The sequence below is a fragment of the Bufo gargarizans genome, chromosome 6 (genome assembly GCF_014858855.1).
Source record: "Bufo gargarizans isolate SCDJY-AF-19 chromosome 6, ASM1485885v1, whole genome shotgun sequence".
Taxonomy (NCBI): Eukaryota; Metazoa; Chordata; class Amphibia; order Anura; family Bufonidae; genus Bufo; species Bufo gargarizans.
Genome location: NC_058085.1, coordinates 117402223 through 117426043, shown reverse-complemented (window position 1 = coordinate 117426043; position 23821 = coordinate 117402223). Strand labels below are relative to the sequence as shown.

The window sequence follows — 23821 nt, the reverse complement described above, 5'->3', positions numbered from 1 at the left end:
TACTGGCACATGATAGGGGGAGCTCAGGCTACTGGCACATGATAGGGGGGCTCAGGCTACTGGCACATGATAGGGGAAAAATAATAAGGTTTTATATTTTAAACCATTTTACGAGTTGTCCGAGATCTCTAATTAACGCAGACAGCCCAACACTGCAATCAGTCTCTCTCCCACCTGAAACGGCAGATAACATGGAACAATAGATTCAAAGGGTACATCAAATGCAGAGACTTTAGGTTCAGGAAGACGATGACAAGAACTGCAGTAAATAACAGCTCCAGACAAAAATCTCGCTGCATCTGTAACATTTGCCACTGGTCTTTGTGAAAAAGCTATGTGAAGGAAGGAGCTGTGTTGCACTGGCAGACGACTGTCAGACAGCTCTCATGATGTGGGGGCCCGAGTGCGAGTAGGTGGCTGCCGGCACTATACCTGTGATAAGCCAAATGCTACACTATCACACATATGGGAGGCTGCACCAGCTGTCACTAGGCAATGGAGTATCCAGAAATAGTATATATGATACTGGGCAGTATACTTCTTTATAGGCAGTGTATAGCCTTCTAGGGGTCTAAGCACCACATGCATTAAAACCATGCTGACATCAATATAAACCCTATGAATAAAATAAAATGTGGAACTAGTATACACATAATAGCAAACTATATATCATAGTACTAATTCATGCTAATAATATATTAGGTACCCGATAAGAGTATGATCCATCGCCTAGCAGGTAACTGTTAATGTCCAAGCAGTTTTGTGCATAAAATTGTGCAGCCATTTAAATATCAATTTAAAACAGGGTTGTTGTTTTTCTTTTTTTGTCGCTATGTCAGAAACAAGGGTTTTTGCTCCTGAAATCAGGGTTAGACACACCATATATGTAACCTGTGCATTTGCACAGGGGTCCTGAATGAGGTCAAGGAATCCAAACAATCATAGTAGTTTCTCATCGATAGGCTGCATGCACACGACCAGGCCAACTATAATAGAAATGCCTATTCTTGTCCGCAGAACGGACAAGAATAAGACATGTTCTATATATTTTTTTTCTTTTTTTCTGGAGAGTCATGAATGAGGTGGTCTATGGCTAGCACCCGTGACATCAAATCAGCAGCTGTTCTCATCAGCGATAGTCAAGTCGACTGCCGCTTGTTTAAAGGGCTTTCAAGTGACCTGATGCAAACTGATTATCATAATTATCTATAATGATAATTATTACGATTGTTAGGACACACTCACTTCACTGCATATTGTCAGCAGCACATACCATTTAAACATGGCGATGAGCTGCCAGCAAACAAGGATTTGACCATCATAAGTCGGCTTCATACTGGTGGGCTTTAGTCCTGTAAGCCATTATGACATCACAGGTGGGTTTCCATCAGGCATCTACTGTGACATCACAACCGGCTTAGTTATGTAAGCTATTATGACATCACAAGAGGGTTCCCATCAGGTAACTGCTGTGACATCACAACTGTTTAAGTGAGGTAAGCCATTATGACATCACAGGTGGGTTTCCATCAGGCATCTACTGTGACATCACATTGCAAAAAAGCAGCCGCAGTAGGACCGGACCAGCTCTGCACAAAAGGGTGCTGAAGAAAGGGGGGAGAGTATAACATGATATGACAGGGGCCCATATATGGTTCTAGAAAAAGGTTTCTTTGCTGTTGCAGCCTGCTCCTGCCCAAAATAAATGAATGATGCACTTGTCGTCTCCACAGAATGAGCCGCCAATTACACCAAGGATGAGTACACACAAGTCGTGTTATACTTCGACATTTACCTGAGGTACTTAAGACAAAGCCATGAAAAGTAGCAGGTCTATCAGCACGGGCGATACCAATGAAAACTATGGGAGTAAGGGTCCATTCACACGTCCGCAAAATGGGTCCGGATCCGTCCTGCAACGTTGCGGAAAGGATCCGGACCCATTCATTTTTAATGGGGCCGCAAAAGATGCAGACAGCATGGTGTGCTGTCCACACCCGCACTTCCGTTCTGCAAAAAAATAGAACATGTCCTATTCTTGTCCGCAGACAAGGACAAGAAAAGGCATTTCTATTTAAAGTGCCGGCCATGTGCGGTCCACAAAACGCGGAACACACATGGCCGGTGTCCGTGTTTTGCGGACCGCATTGCGGACGTGTGAATGGACGCTAAGGGCAGAAAAGCTCTGGGGTATGAACACAGAGCCATGTATGTGCACACTATCCAACCACTAGGGTATGGCCACACGTGGCATATGCGCTGCAGATTTTATTTCTACAGTGGAATGGCATGTAGAAAATCCGAAGTGCTTACAGCAACAAAGTGGTTGTGATTGCCCTCTTTACACAGGGCAATGAGTGTGAATGATGCCCCTCCAAATGTTCATTCAGCTGAAAATCAGCTCTTAAAACTGGTACAGAAAGCAGCTCCCACATTTGCAATATATTTTTATATGGCTGGAGATACATGTGGCAACACGTGCGAGTGACGGCAAGTCTCAGAAAAGCAGCTTGCATACATGTTTAACATGCTCGTTGTATCAGAGGTGGCCAAATGCGTGTGTATATGTGACAGGCGCCATTACCACAGCGTGGAGCCACATTCAATAACCTGTGCACTCTATCGAATACCGATTAGGTTCAACAGTCTCCTGGACCAACCCACCCTGCGAGTTCCAGGCCTAAAAACCCATCAATAACTCACGAGTTTCAACACAGAGAGCTGCCCGCCTTGCCTGCCTCTACATATGCCAACCACTTGATTCAATGTTATCACAAGTGCTCTACAATTCATGCCGCCTTTTTAATTGGCGTGCAGGGAAGCTTTCTCTGCTCCTAGTCATTAACTGCAGAAGTAAACATGACGCTTCTTGTGTGGCCAGCTTAACCCCAGACAGACATCATGGACATGGAAGCTGGACTGCTTAACACCTGCAGACAATACGGGGAAGATTATTCAAAAGAGCTTGAAGGGAAAAATTGAGCAGTTGCTTCTTTCATTTTTCTAATGGGCCTGGAATGTAACTGGTTGCGATGGGAAAAAGCTTAACTTCCCCTTTGCATCAGTATAATAATATAATTTTCTCTCCACAGGTATAGACACGTCAGGGTGGGGGGTCTGCCCAAATGATCCTCGAAGGTGATCCTTTAAAGTCTACACGCCCACCCATTAAAAAAAAAAAAGTTGGGTGACAGCCAATACACATACCTCTTAACATTTAGTTTCTCATTCGCGGGCCATTTAAAAGGCATCTGTCAACACATACCACCATGTCTAACGTGCTGCGTATCTGCCTATACGCGCTTGTAAGCAGAGTCCCATGAGGTCTCTGCCATCTCCATATGTTCCATCAATCCTCAAAAAACATGCAAATTACCACTAGGTGCAATGAGGGAAGTGCTGCTGCACCTTGTTGCACCCAGAGGCTCCCCATCTTCTAAGCTGTGAAGGACAGGCCTGGCAGTCTCTGAAGTCTCAAGAGATCATGTTTTGTACATGCGCAGTAAAGGGATAGAAAATACTGGGCAGATGGGCAATCTCCATTGCTTTACTGCGCATGTACAGAACGTGATCCCGCGGGACTTCAGGGACTGCCTGGCCTGTACATCACCGTGGTGGGGGCACAGCATAGAACACAGGATTGAGGGGGTAGGCAAGACTCTGGGTGTAACAACACCGCCTTCTTTGCACCTAGGGGTAATTGGCATATTATAAAAAGTTTTTTTTTCATGCTGTGCCCCGACCACTGTGATGTACAGGCCAGGCAGTCCTGGAAGTCCTGTGGAATCACGGTCTGTACATGCACAGTAAAGGGATGGAGAGTGCCCATCTGCCCAGTGGTTTACTGTGCATGTACAAAACGCAATCTCTGGAGACTTCAGGGACTGCCAGGCCTGTCCATCACAGCATAGAAGACAGGGAGGGGAGCCTCTAGGTGCAAGAGCACTTCCTTCATTGCACCTAGTAGTAATTTGCATGTTATAAAACGTCTTATTATTATTATTTTTTAGGATTGACAGAACATAAGGAGATGCCAGAGACATCATAGGACTCTGCTTACAAGTGCGAATGGACAGGTACTACTGACCATCTAACATACTAATATGTGGTGATTACACTCTTTAAGCTCCACCCCATTTACCTCCCACAAAACCACCCCAATTTTGTGGCACATTTGCACAAGCTTTGCCCCATTTTAGATTTGTTTCGTGGGACAATCCGGTGAAAAATAGGACATTTGGAAGGATGACTAGGACTACTATTACAGGTCTTACAGGGGATGTAGAGCAGGCTTCCTATAGTCCTAAATGGCAGATCAGTCAGGAATAGAGATTGTGCCACTGAATACCTTATTAAATTTGGCCATTATTGACTGGATAATATAGTGCTGTGGCACTTACCATGTCCTACAAAGCTGTAAGAGAAAACCGCTTTCTCAGCCTGGGCATAAGATTCACCAGCGTGAAGCGGTGTTAATTTAGTATTATGGCCAGTGAATGAAATTATGGGTGCCTGTTACATAATAATAAATTGTCCTAAAGCCATGTGTTCTACATACATAATAGGATCTATATGTGAATATGTGGTGGGTGGCCCCTTTACAAGCAGCAGTCTGGGCATTGAGCGCCCAGTGCTGTGCAGTGATGTGCGAGCTGCTGAGATCTCACTACACATTAAGTCATTTGTCACTCACGCGCTACAGTATGGCTTCTTATCGTATCCCTTGTAGTTCTTCATGTTCAGGGTCATCTTGCAGATTTCGCAGTGGAAGCATGCTTTATGCCAAAACTAGGAGAGAAAAAAATACAAATAGGTGACCCAGATTCACAGCCGTTGCCAAATTGTTTGGATTTCAATCTCATTTCAAGAAATGCATGTGGGTAATAAATCTTATAAGCCGAAACACTGGATTAATGGAGCTGCAGGGGCATGTGCTGGAGAGAAGGACAGGAATAAACCCTATATAACACTACACTAGGAGGTATACAGGGCAGTGCGCACATTTATAGACCTCTATATCTTTGTATGTAGGAGACTAGTGGGACATCAGATTTATGGATAGGAATAAACCCTATATAACACTACACTAGGAGGTATACAGGGCAGTGCGCACATCTATAGACCTCTATATCATTGTATGTGTGTGTATGAATGAGACTAGTGGGACATCAGATTTATGGATAGGAATAAACCCTATATAACACTACACTAGGAGGTATACAGGGCAGTGCGCACATCTACAGACCTCTATATCATTGTATGTGTGTGTATGAATGAGACTAGTGGGACATCAGATTTATGGATAGGAATAAACCCTATATAACACTACACTAGGAGGGCAGTGCGCACATCTATAGACCTCTATATCATTGTATGTGTGTGTATGTATGAGACTAGTGGGACATCAGATCTATGGATAGGAATAAACCCTATACAGACGTGGACAAAATTGTTGGTACCCTTTGGTCAATGAAAGAAAAAGTCACAATGGTCACAGAAATAACTTTAATCTGACAAAAGTAATAATAAATTAAAATTCTATAAATGTTAACCAATGAAAGTCAGACATTGTTTTTCAACCATGCTTCAACAGAATTATGTAAAAAAATAAACTCATGAAACAGGCATGGACAAAAATGATGGTACCCCTAACTTAATATTTTGTTGCGCAACCTTTTGAGGCAATCACTGCAATCAAACGCTTCCTGTAACTGTCAATGAGACATCTGCACCTCTCAGCAGGTATTTTGGCCCACTCCTCATGAGCAAACTGCTCCAGTTGTGTCCGGTTTGAAGGGTGCCTTTTCCAGACTGCATGTTTCAGCTCCTTCCAAAGATGCTCAATAGGATTGAGGTCAGGGCTCATAGAAGGCCACTTTAGAATAGTCCAATTTTTTCCTCTTAGCCATTCTTGGGTGTTTTTAGCGGTGTGTTTTGGGTCATTGTCCTGTTGCAAGACCCATGACCTGCGACTGAGACCAAGCTTTCTGACACTGGCTAGTACATTTCTCTCTAGAATTCCTTGATAGTCTTGAGATTTCATTGTACCCTGCACAGATTCAAGACACCCTGTGCCAGACGCAGCAAAGCAGCCCCAGAACATAACAGAGCCTCCTCCATGTTTCACAGTAGGGACAGTGTTCTTTTCTTGATATGCTTCATTTTTTCGTCTGTGAACATACAGCTGATGTGCCTTGGCAAAAACTTCGATTTTTGTCTCATCTGTCCACAGGACATTCTCCCAGAAGCTTTGTGGCTTGTCAACATGTAGTTTGGCATATTCCAGTCTTGCTTTTTTATGATTCGTTTTCAACAATGGTGTCCTCCTTGGTCGTCTCCCATGTAGTCCACTTTGGCTCAAACAACGACGGATGGTGCGATCTGACACTGATGTTCCTTGAGCATGAAGTTCACCTTGAATCTCTTTAGAAGTCTTTCTAGGCTCTTTTGTTACCATTCGGATTATCCGTCTCTTAGATTTGTCATCAATTTTCCTCCTGCGGCCACGTCCAGGGAGGTTGGCTACAGTCCCATGGATCTTAAACTTATGAATAATATGTGCAACTGTACTCACAGGAACATCTAGTTGCTTGGAGATGGTCTTATAGCCTTTACCTTTAACATGCTTGTCTATAATTTTCTTTCTGATCTCTTGAGACAGCTCTTTCCTTTGCTTCCTCTGGTCCATGTCGAGTGTGGTACACACCATATCACCAAACAACACAGTGATTACCTGGAGCCATATATATAGGCCCAATGGCTGATTACAAGGTTGTAGACACCTGTGATGCTAATTAGTGGACACACCTTGAATTAACATGTCCCTTTGGTCACATTATGTTCTGTGTTTTCTAGGGGTACCATCATTTTTGTCCATGCCTGTTTCATGAGTTTATTTTTTTACATAATTCTGTTGAAGCATGGTTGAAAAACAATGTCTGACTTTCATTGGTTAACATTTATAGAATTTTAATTTATTATTACTTTTGTCAGATTAAAGTTATTTCTGTGACCATTGTGACTTTTTCTTTCATTGACCAAAGGGTACCAACAATTTTGTCCACGTCTGTATAACACTACACTAGGATGTATACAGGGTTGTGCGCACATCTACAGACCTCTATATCATTGTATGTGTGTGTATGTATGTAGGAGACTAATGGGACATCAGATCTATGGATAGGAATAAACCCTATATAACACTACACTAGGATGTATACAGGGCAGTGCGCACATCTATAGACCTCTATATCATTGTATGTGTGTGTATGAATGAGACTAGTGGGACATCAGATTTATGGATAGGAATAAACCCTATATAACACTACACTAGGAGGGCAGTGCGCACATCTATAGACCTCTATATCATTGTATGTGTGTGTATGTATGAGACTAGTGGGACATCAGATCTATGGATAGGAATAAACCCTATATAACACTACACTAGGATGTATACAGGGTTGTGCGCACATCTATAGACCTCTATATCATTGTATGTGTGTGTATGTATGAGACTAGTGGGACATCAGATCTATGGATAGGAATAAACCCTATATAACACTACACTAGGATGTATACAGGGTTGTGCGCACATCTACAGACCTCTATATCATTGTATGTGTGTGTATGTATGTAGGAGACTAATGGGACATCAGATCTATGGATAGGAATAAACCCTATATAACACTACACTAGGATGTATACAGGGACGTGCTCACATCTACCGACCTCTATATCATTGTATGTATGTATGTATGTATGAGACTAGTGGGACATCAGATTTATGGATAGGAATAAACCCTATATAACGCTACACTAGGATGTATACAGGGCAGTGCTCACATCTACAGACCTCTATATCAGGGATGCCCAACCTGCAGCCCTCCAGCTGTTGCAAAACTACAACTCCCAGCATGCCTAGACAGCCTATAGCTGTTAGGGCGTGATGGGAGTTGTAGTTTTGCAACCGCTGGAGGGCCGCAGGTTGAGCATCCCTGCTCTATATCATTGTATGTGGGACATCCGATCTATGGATAGGAATAAACCCTATATAACACTACACTAGGATGAATACAGGGCAGTGCGCACATCTATAGACCTCTATATCATTGTATGTAGGAGACTAGTAGGACATCAGATCTATGGATAGGATAAACCTTATATAACACTACACTAGGATGTATACAGGGACGTGCTCACATCTACAGACCTCTATATCATTGTATGTGTGTGTGTGTGTGTATGTATGTATGAGACTAGTGGGACATCAGATCTATGTATAGGAATAAACCCGATATAACACTACACTAGGATGTATACAGGGCCGTGCTCACATCTATAGACCTCTATATCATTGTATGTGTGTGTGTGTGTATGTATAATACTAGTGGGACATCAGATCTATGGATAGGAATAAACCCTATATAACACTACACTAGGATGTATACAGGGACGTGCTCACATCTACAGACCTCTATATCATTGTATGCATGTGTGTATGTAGGAGACTAGTGGGACATCAGATCCATGTATAGGAATAAACCCTATATAACACTACACTAGGATGTATACAGGGACGTGCTCACATCTACAGACCTCTATATCATTGTGTGTGTGTGTGTGTGTGTGTGTGTATATGTGTGTGTGTATGAGACTAGTGGGACATCAGATCCATGTATAGGAATAAACCCTATATAACACTACACTAGGATGTATACACGGCCGTGCTCACATCTATAGACCTCTATATCATTGTATGTAGGAGACTAGTGGGACATCAGATCTATGGATAGGAATAAACCCTATATAACACTACACTAGGATGTATACAGGGTTGTGCGCACATCTACAGACCTCTATATCATTGTATGTAGGAGACTAGTGGGACATCAGATCTATGGATAGGAATAAACCCTATATAACACTACACTAGGATGTATACACGGCCGTGCTCACATCTATAGACCTCTATATCATTGTATGTAGGAGACTAGTGGGACATCAGATCTATGGATAGGAATAAACCCTATATAACACTACACTAGGATGTATACAGGGCTGTGCTCACATCTACAGACCTCTATATCATTGTATGTGTGTGTATGTATGAGACTAGTGGGACATCAGATTTATGGTTAGGAATAAACCCTATATAACACTACACTAGGATGTATACAGGGCTGTGCTCACATCTACAGACCTCTATATCATTGTATGTGTGTGTATGTATGAGACTAGTGGGACATCAGATTTATGGATAGGAATAAACCCTATATAACACTACACTATGATGTATACAGGGACGTGCTCACATCTATAGACCTCTATATCATTGTATGTGTGTGTATGTAGGAGACTAGTGGGACATCAGATTTATGGATAGGAATAAACCCTATATAACACTACACTAGGATGTATACAGGGACGTGCTCACATCTATAGACCTCTATATCATTGTATGTGTGTGTATGTAGGAGACTAGTGGGACATCAGATCTATGGATAGGAATAAACCCTATATAACACTACACTAGGATGTATACAGGGACGTGCTCACATCTACAGACCTCTATATCATTGTATGTAGGAGACTAGTGGGACATCAGATTTATGGATAGGAATAAACCCTATATAACACTACACTAGGATGTATACAGGGCTGTGCTCACATCTACAGACCTCTATATCATTGTATGTGTGTGTATGTATGAGACTAGTGGGACATCAGATTTATGGATAGGAATAAACCCTATATAACACTACACTAGGATGTATACAGGGACGTGCTCACATCTACAGACCTCTATATCATTGTATGTAGGAGACTAGTGGGACATCAGATTTATGGATAGGAATAAACCCTATATAACACTACACTAGGATGTATACAGGGCTGTGCTCACATCTACAGACCTCTATATCATTGTATGTGTGTGTATGTATGAGACTAGTGGGACATCAGATTTATGGATAGGAATAAACCCTATATAACACTACACTAGGATGTATACAGGGACGTGCTCACATCTACAGACCTCTATATCATTGTATGTGTGTGTATGTAGGAGACTAGTGGGACATCAGATTTATGGATAGGAATAAACCCTATATAACACTACACTAGGATGTATACAGGGACGTGCTCACATCTACAGACCTCAGGATTAAAATACAAGCTGCAAATGTATACGGCAAAAGTAAAAAAACTACAAGAACTGAAACCTCCAGAACATGTGCGATCCTGTAAAATCTGAGAACTAGCGGAAGTGTCATATGAAAGATCATTTAGTGCGCATGAAAAATATAAAAACCTGCAGGATGCTTGTTCCTGCTACCTCCTATTTCCTACTTCCTCCTTTTGGGATCCATTTCCCTTTATGACTGATCTATGCAGATGAAATAGAAAATACAGGCAAATAAATATAGTGAAACACAGGTAGCTGCCTGCACAAGCTGCGGATTGCAAAGGTTTTTTCTGTATAGATTTTTGGGCAGAAAATCCACAGTGTAATACAGTACCAGCAGGTCTTTCCAAATCTCATGTACACGGTGCATATTTTGTACGCACAGAAGTCGCCCTGCAGCACATGGATTGTTTGTGCGGCTCCACAGCTGATGCATTGTGGTTTTCCCCACAGACTTCAGTGGAGTTATGAAAAGACAGAAAATCTGCATAAAAATACACAAAATCCACACAAAAAAATGCAATAAGTAGTGCACATTTAGGCCTCATGCACACGGCCACTGCCCGACCTTGGCCATACTGCGGTCCACAATGCACGGGCACTGGCCATGTGCACCCCGCATCACGGATGCGGACCCATTCACTTGAATGGGTTCGCAATCCAGAAGGTCAGTGCTGAACGGAGGCACGGAACTGTACGGAGTGCTTCCATAGGGTTTATGTCTGTGCATGAACTACTTTTTTGCGGTGCAGACTGTCAGATGCAGAATGGGTGAATGGGTCCGCGTCCGCATGTGGCGGCCCTACGGTCGGTGCTCATGCATTGCGGACCTGGCCTATGCCAGCCTGGCATAGGCCAGGCTGGCACACGTGTGCATGAGGCCTTACTGGTATGTGCAGATTTTATTACTTTTTTCATAAGAATTTTCAACATACAAGCAGGTACCCTCAGATTTAAATGATGTTCAGGTTGTTGCTCTACCCCATTGATTGACACTGTATTATATATTTTTATTTTATTTTTTCTCCAAATTGATAATGGCTAAAACAAGAGAAAAACGTATTAAAATGACTTGCATTATGTCTACCAGATACACATAGGTTTCTTACATCAGAGGGGAGGCTGGTGAGGCATGTGAGCTTCATTCTGTGTACCCAGGGGGGCACACGGCGTTCCAAGTCACTCTGTCTTGGCCTTTCCTCAGACCTAGGGCAGTAAACTGTCTTTCTCCCAGAGAGAAGCAAAGCCTAGCGCTACCTCCACCTTCATACAACTACATCAGTAATATGTCCCTTACAGCTCTTGCATACGACCATAGCTGGTTTTGCGATCCGAAACACATGGAACATCCTGCCCTCTATAGAACAGTCCTATCCTTGTCCGTAAAACGGACAAGAATAGGACATGTTCTAGTTTTAGCAGGTGCTGTGGAACGGACATAAGGATACGGACAGCACAAGGTGACAGATGCCAGGGTAAGCAAAATTTGTGAGGTAAGTGGCACAAGAGTAGTCTGCCTGACAACCATCTCACTGTTCTTACTGAAATATATGCCCCCCCTTGGACAAGCTGAACGGGCAAGTGTACAAGTGAGTAAGGGAAGATGGATGCGTATATGTATGGTCCGTTATGTAGCCATAGATTTGTCTGGCCACCTTGAAGGAGAATCAGATGAAAACCTCATGCCGATGGGTTTACTGTTGGCTCATACCTAGCTTATTTCCATACTCATGTCATATCTCAACACAGTCTGACAACCATTTTCAAAATTTTGAGTGGGTCATTTTAGGACCATTCTTATGAAAAAGAGAAGGGCGTCTTGGTTGCCAAAGCAATGTCTGAAATACATCTGAGAAAATGCCCACATCCGAATTGTAGAAAACGGCCCAGATTTACTAAAGCCGTGTTCACTTCTCCGTTTTGGAGATCTGGCGCAAATGCGGGTGTCGGCCAGACAAAAAAAAAAAAAAAAAACACTGCATGCAACAGTTTTTGTTGGGCTAAAACACAGCATTTATGCCGGAATCGGCCGGATCACTGCTGGACCTCACTGCAGTGAATGGGGATCTGGCGGAAAGATAGGGAATCTGGCAGACTGCTCTGAGCCGGAACTGCCTGCCGGATCTCCTGACAGAGATGTGAACGACGGCTAATCCTAATGATGGTGTCTACACCTGCACCAGACTTATCACTGGGACCCAGGCTGGATGATAAATCAGGTGCAGGGACAGACACTTTTCTCTGACCAGCTATTTGTCGGCCATATTTGAGAAAGATTTTTATGCCAGAATGGTGGTGCAAATTGGCGCATCTTAGGCCACATCCTTTTGACATGAAGTTCTGCACCTTCCTGCTAAGCTATTTTGAACAGGTCGGAAAAGTGTAGAAACCATAGCTGCACCAACACTGCCAATTCGCTCCACTTTTTAGACGTATTCTAGGTGCAGGCACATTAGTAAATCTGAGCCGATGTGTTAAGGCCCCTTTACACGGACCAATGACTGGAGCAATTATCGGGAGGGCCTGTTCCTAGCAATGTTCATTGGGGGAAAGCACTTCTGATGTGGACACCTAAGGGCTCTTTCACACCTACCTTCAGTGATGTATGTAGTAAAATATGTAATAAAAGGCGTAGCGCACACCATTCAGGAAAATATTGGGACATCTTAGGACGAGGTCAAACCAAGGTAGAATTTAGCGCCCCCAGGTGAGTGTTTTCTGGCTGGCTGTGGGATTAGTCTCAAGAAGGCTGGGAACATTGACGGAACGATCCCCTCAGAGGAGACATGAAAGGCAGCGGGCACATACATACTCCTCTTTACAGGAACACAGTGACTAACAGAAGCTGTAGCGTCTCACAGCGCTGCTAGTTCAGTACATTTCTGTCACTTGGCGACATCCACACATGGCAGCCATTAAAATCCCCTTAGGAGCCATCATATAACATTGCAAAGCTGATGACATTTAAATCTGCATTCTTACACAGTCACATTCACTTCCTCCTGCTCCCTTCCTCCAACTGTGTGTCAGCTTTCACAATAGTTTTGACGTGTTCATGTATCAGGAGGCACAGGATGAACAGCTGGGGGGGGGGGGGGCATCAAAACCATTCTGTCATTCTGAAACAAGGTTTTCCATCCAAAATATTGTAAATTGTTGCCACGGTGTGAGCATTAACTTGAATTGTCTAACACCGGAAATTCATAAATGCTTTAACTGTAGCTGATAATTAAGAAAAATGTTCCAATAAATTAAAGGGGTTCTCAGGAATAATTTAAAATGGCCACTAGCGACCTGCGCTAGAACGTAAGAAGGACTGGTGTCCTCCACTTGCACAGCTGCCCCGGAGAGTGTGGGGCAAGGACTCACTACACACTGCTCTCTGGCGTTTGCATGGTGAGTGTTCCTGTCAGCCTGCTCAGCCATGATGGCATATTATAGGCAGGATCACATTGTTACCATCTATTGTAGAGTGGTGTAGTAAGGCCTCACTGGATCCCCCCCCCCCCCCCATGCAGCTCTTCAAGTCAAGTGGTGGTAACCAGTCCTTCTCGTATTCTAGGACAGGCTGCTGGCAGCCATTTTAAATAATTCCCGGAGAACCTCCTTAAGATCCTGAACGATCTATTGGTACCGCAGAATTGTTAAATGCTAGGGTATAGTCACATGCGGCACATTTGGATTTCTGCAAGCCCAAACCAGATGAATGTCATAGTGGCCGGAATTTCTGCAACTAATCTGCCGCTCATTCAGATGAGCAATTCTGATGTCCGTGTGCTGTCTGACTGTAGGACAGCCAGCACACGGACTGAATGCCGGCACATTAAAGTCAATGCAATTCAGATGTCCAGTTTTCTTCGTGGACCATCAGTCCGTACAGAGAAAAATCAAACCGAGCACTATTGTAGTCCAATTTTCACACTAGACTCACCCATTCAAGTCAATGGGTGTGTCAAAAACAGCACAAGTCCGCCAACCACGTGCGGTGCGTTGTTCACGGATGGTTGCTAAGAAACAACGGGTAGACATTTTTCTTTCTTTTTCTTTTTTTACAGACACGATAAATGCATGCTATACGGAGGAATGGCGAGCAGTCACAAATCATACCAATTGCAAATGAATAGAAAACATCACTCGTCTGAATAAGCCCATATGGTCAGCAACAATAACCACTTCTCGGCACGACTGGAAAAATGATAGCATTGAGAAAATGAAAGCCATTTCAGTGCTGACAGTCTGATAAGCAAATGAATCAGAGAGAACGACCTTTGTATTTGCAAATTTTATCAGAAACGCCTATCAGATGTTGGTCAGCGGCGGCACAATGGTCTACTTGTCTGTAGAGCAGCCACAACGGGCGTACAGGTAACAGTATATAATGCATACACCACATTCTTATGAGACGACTGACCATTTTATTTTTTTGGAGGGGTCCTTGTTTGCAATACAATCTGTAGAATCAGGATTATGGAGATTTATCTGCAGATCGACAGTTATCAGCCCTGCCCCCATCAATATACATTTCGGTCACCTAATGGACCCACTGCACGGAGCGTGGAGGGGGAATGTCAACAGATCCCAAAGACAAGTTGGGATCTGCTCACAGTAGTACGATGTATATGGGCTGCCTTAGAGCTGTATTACACCAACAGATTATCTGACCAATTTCTGTCCAATCAGACCAATAGCTGGTGTATATAACAAAAGATCCCTGTGTGTATATGGCCATCTGACCAATGATTGGTCAGGAAATCTGTCAGATAATCTGTTTATTTTGGTACAAATGGGAAATACTGACAAAATACTTTGGAGTGTAAATGGGTAGTTCCTAACTAACATGGCATCAGTCCAACTGGTGAAAATATGTTTTATGAACCAAGCACATTTTGTATGGACCATAACAGGGTGCTTATATATGATGTATGAATGGAGATTCTTGAAGAATCTCACATTAGCACATAGAGAAATCTGTGTGCATGGACCCCATACTGTGCCACAGGTCCCTACAGGGTCCATGGTATGGTCCCTGTACATTACTGTATTCTTCTCTACAAGCAATGCATCTAGGTGAGGATATCTCCGTAATACAGAATACAACACGTGCCATATAAATAATATATGGATTCTGTATGAACCCTTGAGGAAAAAACACTGTACTTTCATTTTTTAAAAATCACCGTCAGATAGAAGAAAATGGTATATAACCAATTCAGGCAAAGCTAATACCTACACTACGTGCAGAATTATTAGGCAAATGAGTATTTTGACCACATCATCCTCTTTATGCATGTTGTCTTACTCCAAGCTGTATAGGCTCGAAAGCCTGCTACCAATTAAGCATATTAGGTGATGTGCATCTCTGTAATGAGAAGGGGTGTGGTCTAATGACATCAACACCCTATATCAGGTGTGCACAATTGTTAGGCAACTTCCTTTCCTTTGGCAAAATGGGTCAAAAGAAGGACTTGACAGGCTCAGAAACGTCAAAAATAGTGAGATATCTTGCAGAGGGATGCAGCACTCTTAAAATTGCAAAGCTTCTGAAGCGTGATCATTGAACAATCAAGCGTTTCATTCAAAATAGTCAACAGGGTCACAAGAAGCGTGTGGAAAAACCAAGGCGCAAAATAACTGCCCATGAACTGAGAAAAGTCAAGCGTGCAGCTGCCAAGATGCCACTTGCCACCAGTTTGGCCATATTTCAGAGCTGCAACATCACTGGAGTGCCCAAAAGCACAAGGTGTGCAATACTCAGAGACATGGCCAAGGTAAGAAAGGCTGAAAGACGACCACCACTGAACAAGACACACAAGCTGAAACGTCAAGACTGGGCCAAGAAATATCTCAAGACTGATTTTTCTAAGGTTTTATGGACTGATGAAATGAGAGTGAATCTTGATGGGCCAGATGGATGGGCCCGTGGCTGGATTGGTAAAGGGCAGAGAGCTCCGGTCCGACTCAGACGCCAGCAAGGTGGAGGTGGAGTACTGGTTTGGGCTGGTATCATCAAAGATGAGCTTGTGGGGCCTTTTTGGGTTGAGGATGGAGTCAAGCTCAACTCCCAGTCATACTGCCAGTTTCTGGAAGACACCTTCTTCAAGCAGTGGTACAGGAAGAAGTCTGCAAGGTAAGAAAAACATGATTTTCATGCAGGACAATGCTCCATCACACGCGTCCAAGTACTCCACAACGTGGCTGGCAAGAAAGGGTATAAAAGAAGAAAATCTAATGACATGGCCTCCTTGTTCACCTGATCTGAACCCCATTGAGAACCTGTGGTCCATCATCAAATGTGAGATTTACAAGGAGGGAAAACGGTACACCTCTCTGAACAGTGTCTGGGAGGCTGTGGTTGCTGCTGCACGCAATGTTGATGGTGAACAGATCAAAACACTGACAGAATCCATGGATGGCAGGCTTTTGAGTGTCCTTGCAAAGAAAGGTGGCTATATTGGTCACTGATTTGTTTTTGTTTTGTTTTGTTTTTGAATGTCAGAAATGTATATTTGTGAATGTTGAGATGTTATATTGGTTTCACTGGTAAAAATAAATAATTGAAATGGGTATATATTTGTTTGTTGTTAAGTTGCCTAATAATTATGTACAGTAATAGTCACCTGCACACACAGATATTCCCCTAAAATAGCTAAAACTAAAAACAAACTAAAAACTACTTTCAAAAATATTCAGCTTTGATATTAATGAGTTTTTTGGGTTCATTGAGAACATGGTTGTTGTTCAATAATAAAATTGATCCTCAAAAATACAACTTGCCTAATAATTCTGCACTCCCTGTATAATGACCGTGTGCATGTGCCAAAGACTTGGATCGGCTGAGTGTATATGAAGAGTATACCCATGTGCCAAAGCCTTGGATCGGCTGAGTGTATATGAAGAGTATACCCATGTGTCAAAGCCTTGGATCGGCTGAGTGTATATGAAGGAGTATACCCATGTGCCAAAGCCTTGGATCGGCTGAGTGTATATGAAGGAGTATACCCAAGTGCCCAAGCCTTGGATCGGCTGAGTGTATATGAAGGAGTATACCCATGTGCCCAAGCCTTGGATCGGCTGAGTGTATATGAAGGAGTATACCCATGTGCCCAAGCCTTGGATCGGCTGAGTGTATATGAAGAGTATACCCATGTGCCCAAGCCTTGGATCGGCTGAGTGTATATAAAGAGTATACCCATGTGCCTAAGCCTTGGATCGGGTGAGTGTATATGAAGAGTATACCGATGTGCCTAAGCCTTGGATCGGCTGAAGTGGACATGAACCGCATACCCATGTGCCTAAGCCTTGGATCGGCTGAGTGGACATGAACCGCATACCCATGTGCCTAAGCCTTGGATCGGGTGAGTGTATATGAAGAGTATACCCATGTGCCTAAGCCTTGGATCGGGTGAGTGGACATGAAGAGTATACCCATGTGCCTAAGCGTTGGATCGGCTGAGTGGACATGAACCGCATACCCATGTGCCTAAGCCTTGGATCGGTTGAGTGTATATGAAGAGTATACCCATGTGCCTAAGCCTTGGATCGGCTGAGTGTATATGAAGAGTATACCCATGTGCCTAAGCCTTGGATCGGCTGAGTGGACATGAACCGCATACCCATGTGCCTTTGCAGAGGACTCTTTCCAGGTCAGAGAAGCAGAGAGCTATTATTCCCTGTCCAGTCACATTACACAGTACAATGCAGCGATCCGTACTGTAAAATAATGACTGCCACCACCCTAACAGTCGGCCTGACACACAAGAGGACAACAGTTATAAAGTCAGCATTTACAAGCAAACTTTGGAGACCGCCGCCAGGTACATCTACTATAGTAGATAATGATATTGTGTGACATGGAAGGGATTCAATCCCTTCCATGTCGCACAATATCTACTATAGTTGTAGGATGTACCTGGCGGAAGGGAAACACATTTCAGTTACATAGAATAGCTTTGCCATGTCCCACAAGTAATAAAATGTCCGATATTCTATTTCCACCTAAGGCTCTCCATTTTTTTAAGAAATCCATAAGATATGAACGATATTGCAGACCCTAGATCCAGTATATTTCATACCTCAGTATATCTACATGTGATGTCCATATTCTCAACGGACGGCACGTGGTCCATTGACTTTAATGTGTTTATTCCTACATCAGTACACTGCTCTGGTCTGTGATGTAGACCAAACAGGCCCCCTGAAGTCTAAGGCTTCTTTCACATGGGTGTCACTTGTGAGGGCCCGATAGGATGCAGGTGCGTTGCTGAAAAATGCAAGATTTTTCCGCGTGAGAGCAAAGCGTTTTAATGCGGCATGTTTGGTACCCAGACCCGAACTTCTTCACAGAAGTTTGGGTTTGGGATCGGTGTTCTGTAAATTTTACTATTTTACCTTATAACATTCTTAATACAGAATGCTAAGTAAATTAGGGATGGAGGGGTTAAAATAATTAAACTCACCTTATCCACTTGTTCGCACAGCCCGACTTCTCTTCTTCTTTGATGACCTGGGAGAAAAGGACCTTTGGTGATGTCACTGTGCACTGTGGTGATGAATCATGTGATGTGCGAAGTGACGTCACCAAAGGTTCTTTTCTCCCAGGTCATCAAAGAAGAAGAAAAGCTGGGCAGCGCGAACAAGTGGATAAGGCGAGTTTAATCATTTAGTTTTTTTTTTTTTTTTTTAAGCCCTCCATCCCTAATTTACTTAGCATTCTGTATTAAGAGTGCTATCATTTTCCCTTATAACCATGTTATAAGGGAAAATAATAAAGATCAGGTCCCCATGCCGATCGTCTCCTAGCAACCATGCGTGAAAATCGCACCGCATCCGCACTTGGCGATTTTCACGCAGCCCCGTTCACTTCTATGGGGTCTGCGTTGCGTGAAAAACACACAATATAAAGCATGCTGAGATTTTCACGCAACGCACAAGTGATGCGTGAAACTCACCGCTCATCTGCACAGCCCCATAGAAATGAATGGGTCCGGATTCAGTGCGGGTGCAATGCGTTCACGTGACGCATTGCACCCGCGCCCTTGTGAAAGAGGCCTAAGGTCTGTGAAAACCAAGGACAGAAGATGGATGGCATCTGTGTTTTCACTGACCATTTGTAGGAGATGCTCTGGACATTAATCTTCAGCCGAGCAGTGCACGTGGAATATGGACGACACACGAAGGGCAAACTACCGACGATTCGCAGACATCTTCACGGACGCGACACTGACCGTCCTGTCATCACAGAAAGAGGCCCTATAATGGAATCAATCAGGTTGGTGGAACAGACTATGAGATTCTGTAAGATGCACCAGAAACCCACAGCATGGAAGAATGACCTCTGTGAGAACTGAGACTAAGGAAAAACCCCTCATCAGTACATGACCTCACCTCCAACGTATCACCGCATGACCATTCAGATCTGATGCAGTAATACCAGTCACCCCCTTCTCTTTCATCAACAGACAGGAACAGAAGGTAGGGACGCAGTAGTCCTTTACTACTCGCAATGAATTCTTAAAATGTGTCAACTTGTTTTCTTTTTGGTGTTGTGTCTATAGTGAATTATTAAAGTACAGTAACTTCAAAAGAGTTTCTGCATGGCTTTTTTTTTTTTGCATTGCATGGCTGCATTTTTGTAAAAAAAGAAAGCATGTTTAGGGTGTGAAGCAAGTAAAAAGGCCTGCCCCCCCCCCCCCCCCAAAGAAAGGGGAGATTTAGGCCTCATGACCATTCCGTTTTTTGTGGTCCGCAAAACACGGAAGCCGCCCGTGTGCCTTCCCCAATTTGTGGAACAGAACAGGTGGCCCATTGTAGAAATGCCTATTCTTGTCCGCAAAACGGACAAGAATAGGACACATTATATATATTTTTTTTTTTTTGCGGGGCCGTGGAACGGCTGTCCGCATCTTTTCTGGCCCCATTGAAGTGAACGGGTCCGCACCCTGCGATTCAGATGCGGACCAGAAAAACGGTCGTGTGCATGAGGCCTTATCATGAGGAATTTTGCAGGAGTCTGCCTTGTCGCAATTTGTATTCAATTTATTAAATGTCAAACAATGTTTGATAGATCAGGTACATCTTTTAAAGGGGTATTCTGGTGATTTGAAGTTATTCCCTATCCACAGGATAGGGGATAACTATTAGATCTGTGGGGGTCCTACTGCTGGGGTCTCCGTACTCGCTGCAGCCCATCTGAATCCTTTGGATTGGGGATAACTTCAAAAAACTAAAATACCCCTTCAAGTCCAAGGTTACCTGCACATGGGTGTATTTCTGTGTGCTTCATGTGTTACTTGCAGTTTTGATGCAGATTTTCTGCACATCTAACCCTTGCAATGAAAAGGATGAAACCCGCCCCAAAAAAATGATTGCACAAAGAATTGACATGCTGTGGATTTCAAAATCCACACAGCCGGCCAATTTCCTCACAAGCAAAGTGTACGTGAATTTGTCAAATCGAATTCACTTCGCTGGAACTTATGCTGCTGTTTTTGCTGCACGAGAATCAGCAATGTGTGCAGGGATCAGACACCCAGGACCCCAGCCAACCAGCTGCTTGAGAAGCCACCAGCAGTCCTGCGAGTGCCGCAACCTTCTCCGTGCTCGCCAAGCACAGTGCCGTACACTGTATAGTGCCTGTGCTTGGTATCGTGCTTACCCCCATTCACTTCAATGGGGCTGAGCTGCACCAAGGCCATGTGACTGATCAACGTGACATCACATGGCCTAGAAAAAGCTATGAGGTCGTGGCGCTACTGCGAGCTCCGATGCCTTCTCAAACAGCTGATCGACGGGGGTCCGGAGGACAGGTCATCAGTATTAGTTCATGTGCACATATTCATTAAAATCCACAGGTCAGGAATAAGTCCGGATGCTATCCATTTACAACACGCATCCGGATGGAAAACTCGCTGAACAAGGGATCTGCTGTCCAGGAGCAATGATTCTCTATGGGGACAAGCGATCACTGCATGTAAAACATCAGCTTCATTCCTGATAATTGCCTGACACATCGGGCCCTGTAACAGGAACCTAACACTTCTGTCTTGAGATGTTACTCCACTTTCTACATCGCCACTTTACTGGAGATTGCGAAAAGGTTTACAACTTTATAATAAGTCTAATGGGTGAAAATAGGAAACCCATCGCTCTAGATCCATGACCTGTAACTCAGCAGAAGTGGTAAAACTACAGGTTACAGCAGTGTAGATTAAAGGGGTTGTGTCACTTCAGCAAAAAGCATTTATTATGAAGAGAAAGTTAATACAAGGCACTTACTAATGTATTGTGATTGTCCATATTGCTTCCTTTGCTGTCTGAATTCATTTTTCTATCACAATAGACACTAGAAACGGGCTATGTATGGATACATATGAAAGCATAGATCATATCTATGTATTTTCTTCCTTTTATTATATGGTTTACTTTTTTAAATGTCAAAATGTTTTTGGCCATTATTCAGCCTCTGCCCCCTCCCTACATTCATGTAAAAGGTCACCCGGCTGCATGTGGCCCCGACACTGAATGCAGGCCTTGTAAAAGGGAAGAATGACGAAAGGGAATAAGGCTACTTTCACACTAGGGATCCGCTTGTGAGCTCCGTTTGAAGGGGCTCACAAGCGGCCCCGAACGCATCCGTACAGCCCTAATGCATTCTGAGTGGATGCGGATCCGCTCAGAATGCATCAGTCTGGCACCGTCTGTCCTCCGCTCCGCTCAGCAGGCGGACACCCGAACGCAGCTTGCAGCGTTCGGGTGTCCGCCTGGCCGTGCGGAGGCAAACGGATCCGTCCAGACTTACAATGTAAGTCAATGGGGACGGATCTGTTTGAAGTGGACACAATATGGCTCAATTTTCAAATGAATCCGTCCCCCATTGACTTTCAATGTAAGTCAAAACGGATCCGTTTGCATTATCTTGAACGATAGCATTTTTTTTTTGTTCATGGTAATGCAAACGGATCCGTTCTGAACGGATCTAAGCGTTTGCATTATAGGTGCGGATCCGTCTGTGCAGATACCAGACGGATCTGCACCCAACGCAGGTGTGAAAGTAGCCTAAGACCTCTGTTCTGTAGAAAGAAAGGATAGGGCAAGGTGGAATCCAACATGCCCTCCTACTACACCCGCTCCCCATGAAAGGTAATCCAGTCTGCAGGTTTGCTCGTCTTTTCTATCACACGTATGGCCAGCTTTAAAAATTTGGGCATGCTGAATGTATATATGGCCATTCAGTGAAGGCTACCTCCCGTTTATGGTCCTGCTGGTTGAGTGACGAATTTACACCAGCGCCTCTATGGGATCATTGTGCTGGCACGTGCTAGGGCACCAATACAACGCCCCACTGCAAGTACTGGCAAAATGAATTCAACCACCTGGCACAGCCGTCTGTGTATCAAGGAGATTAGAAAACTGTTGAACTTGGACCTGTTCTCGAGAAAACTCCCTAAAAACTAAGGCCTCATGCACATGCCCGTTGCCCGGCCATATTGTGGCCCGCAAACAGCGGGTCCGCAATATTCGGGCACCGGCCGTGTGCTCCGCGCATCACGGATCCAGTCCCATTAACTTGAATGGGTCCTCAATCTGGAGCTGAGGTGCGGAACGAAGGCACGGAACCCCACAGAAGCACTACGGAGTGCTTCCGTGGTGTTTCTGTCCGTGCCTCCGCAACGCAAAAAAATAGAACATGTTCTATTTTTTTGCGGTGGGACGGATCACCGACCCATTCAAATTGCAACGGCCGTGTAGTTGAGGTCTAATGCAGAGGTGTTTAACACCAATCACAAACACATACAATACCTATAACTGCAGCTGCTGCGTATATGGCGGTATACAATGCGTGGCTCACAAAAGCAGACACAGGGCTGGTCCTCAGGAGCGCCGCTGGTTATGATGCTATAGTCCCATTGAGTATGCCAAGCGGGTTTTTATTTTTGTCTCTGGGGTCCTGTAGCAGAAAGTATCTTATGTCAAATTATAGAGGAACCATAAAGAGACACACAGAATTCCTTCAGGTCTACAATACAGAGCCAAAGCCACATGTGCCACCCACCATGCACGGTACATGGACATGGCAACACTCTATAGCCAGGTAGCTTCTGGCCACTATACTGCAGGGCAAGAATACGACCAAGCAGGCAAATGCAGGCTATTATGGATCCACAATATAGCCGTATACTTGAGGCAAGCAATCTATTGTGATATTATTTTATTCAGACATTATACTGGCCCAATATACAGTCAGGTCCATAAATATTGGGACATCGACACAACACAATTCTAACATTTTTGGCTCTATACACCACCACAATGGATTTTGAATTTACATCCAAATCCGGTGAACGGTGTAGGAATTACAACAGTTTGCATATGTGCCTCCCACTTGTTACGGGACCAAAAGTAATGGAACAGAATAAAGATCATAAATCGAACTATCACTTTTTAATACTTGGTTGCAAATCCTTTGCAGTCAATTACAGCCTGAAGTCTGGAACGCATAGACATCACCAGACGCTGGGTTTCATCCCTGGTGATGCTCTGCCAGGCCTCTACTGCAACAGTCTTCAGTTCCTGCTTGTTCTTGGGGCATTTTCCCTTCAGTTTTGTCTTCAGCAAGTGAAATGCATGCTCAATCGGATT

General features: G+C 43.8%; 1 protein-coding gene across 1 annotated transcript in view; it reads right to left on the bottom strand.

Annotated features, from left to right (window-relative positions):
* LASP1 (LIM and SH3 protein 1) overlaps window positions 1-23821 on the bottom strand; it is a 60169-nt gene that overhangs the window by 24520 nt on the left and 11828 nt on the right. The window contains exon 2 of the mRNA XM_044297153.1: window positions 4694-4788. Coding sequence (XP_044153088.1) covers window positions 4694-4788 — 95 coding nt within the window. The remainder of the gene's footprint in view (window positions 1-4693; window positions 4789-23821) is intronic.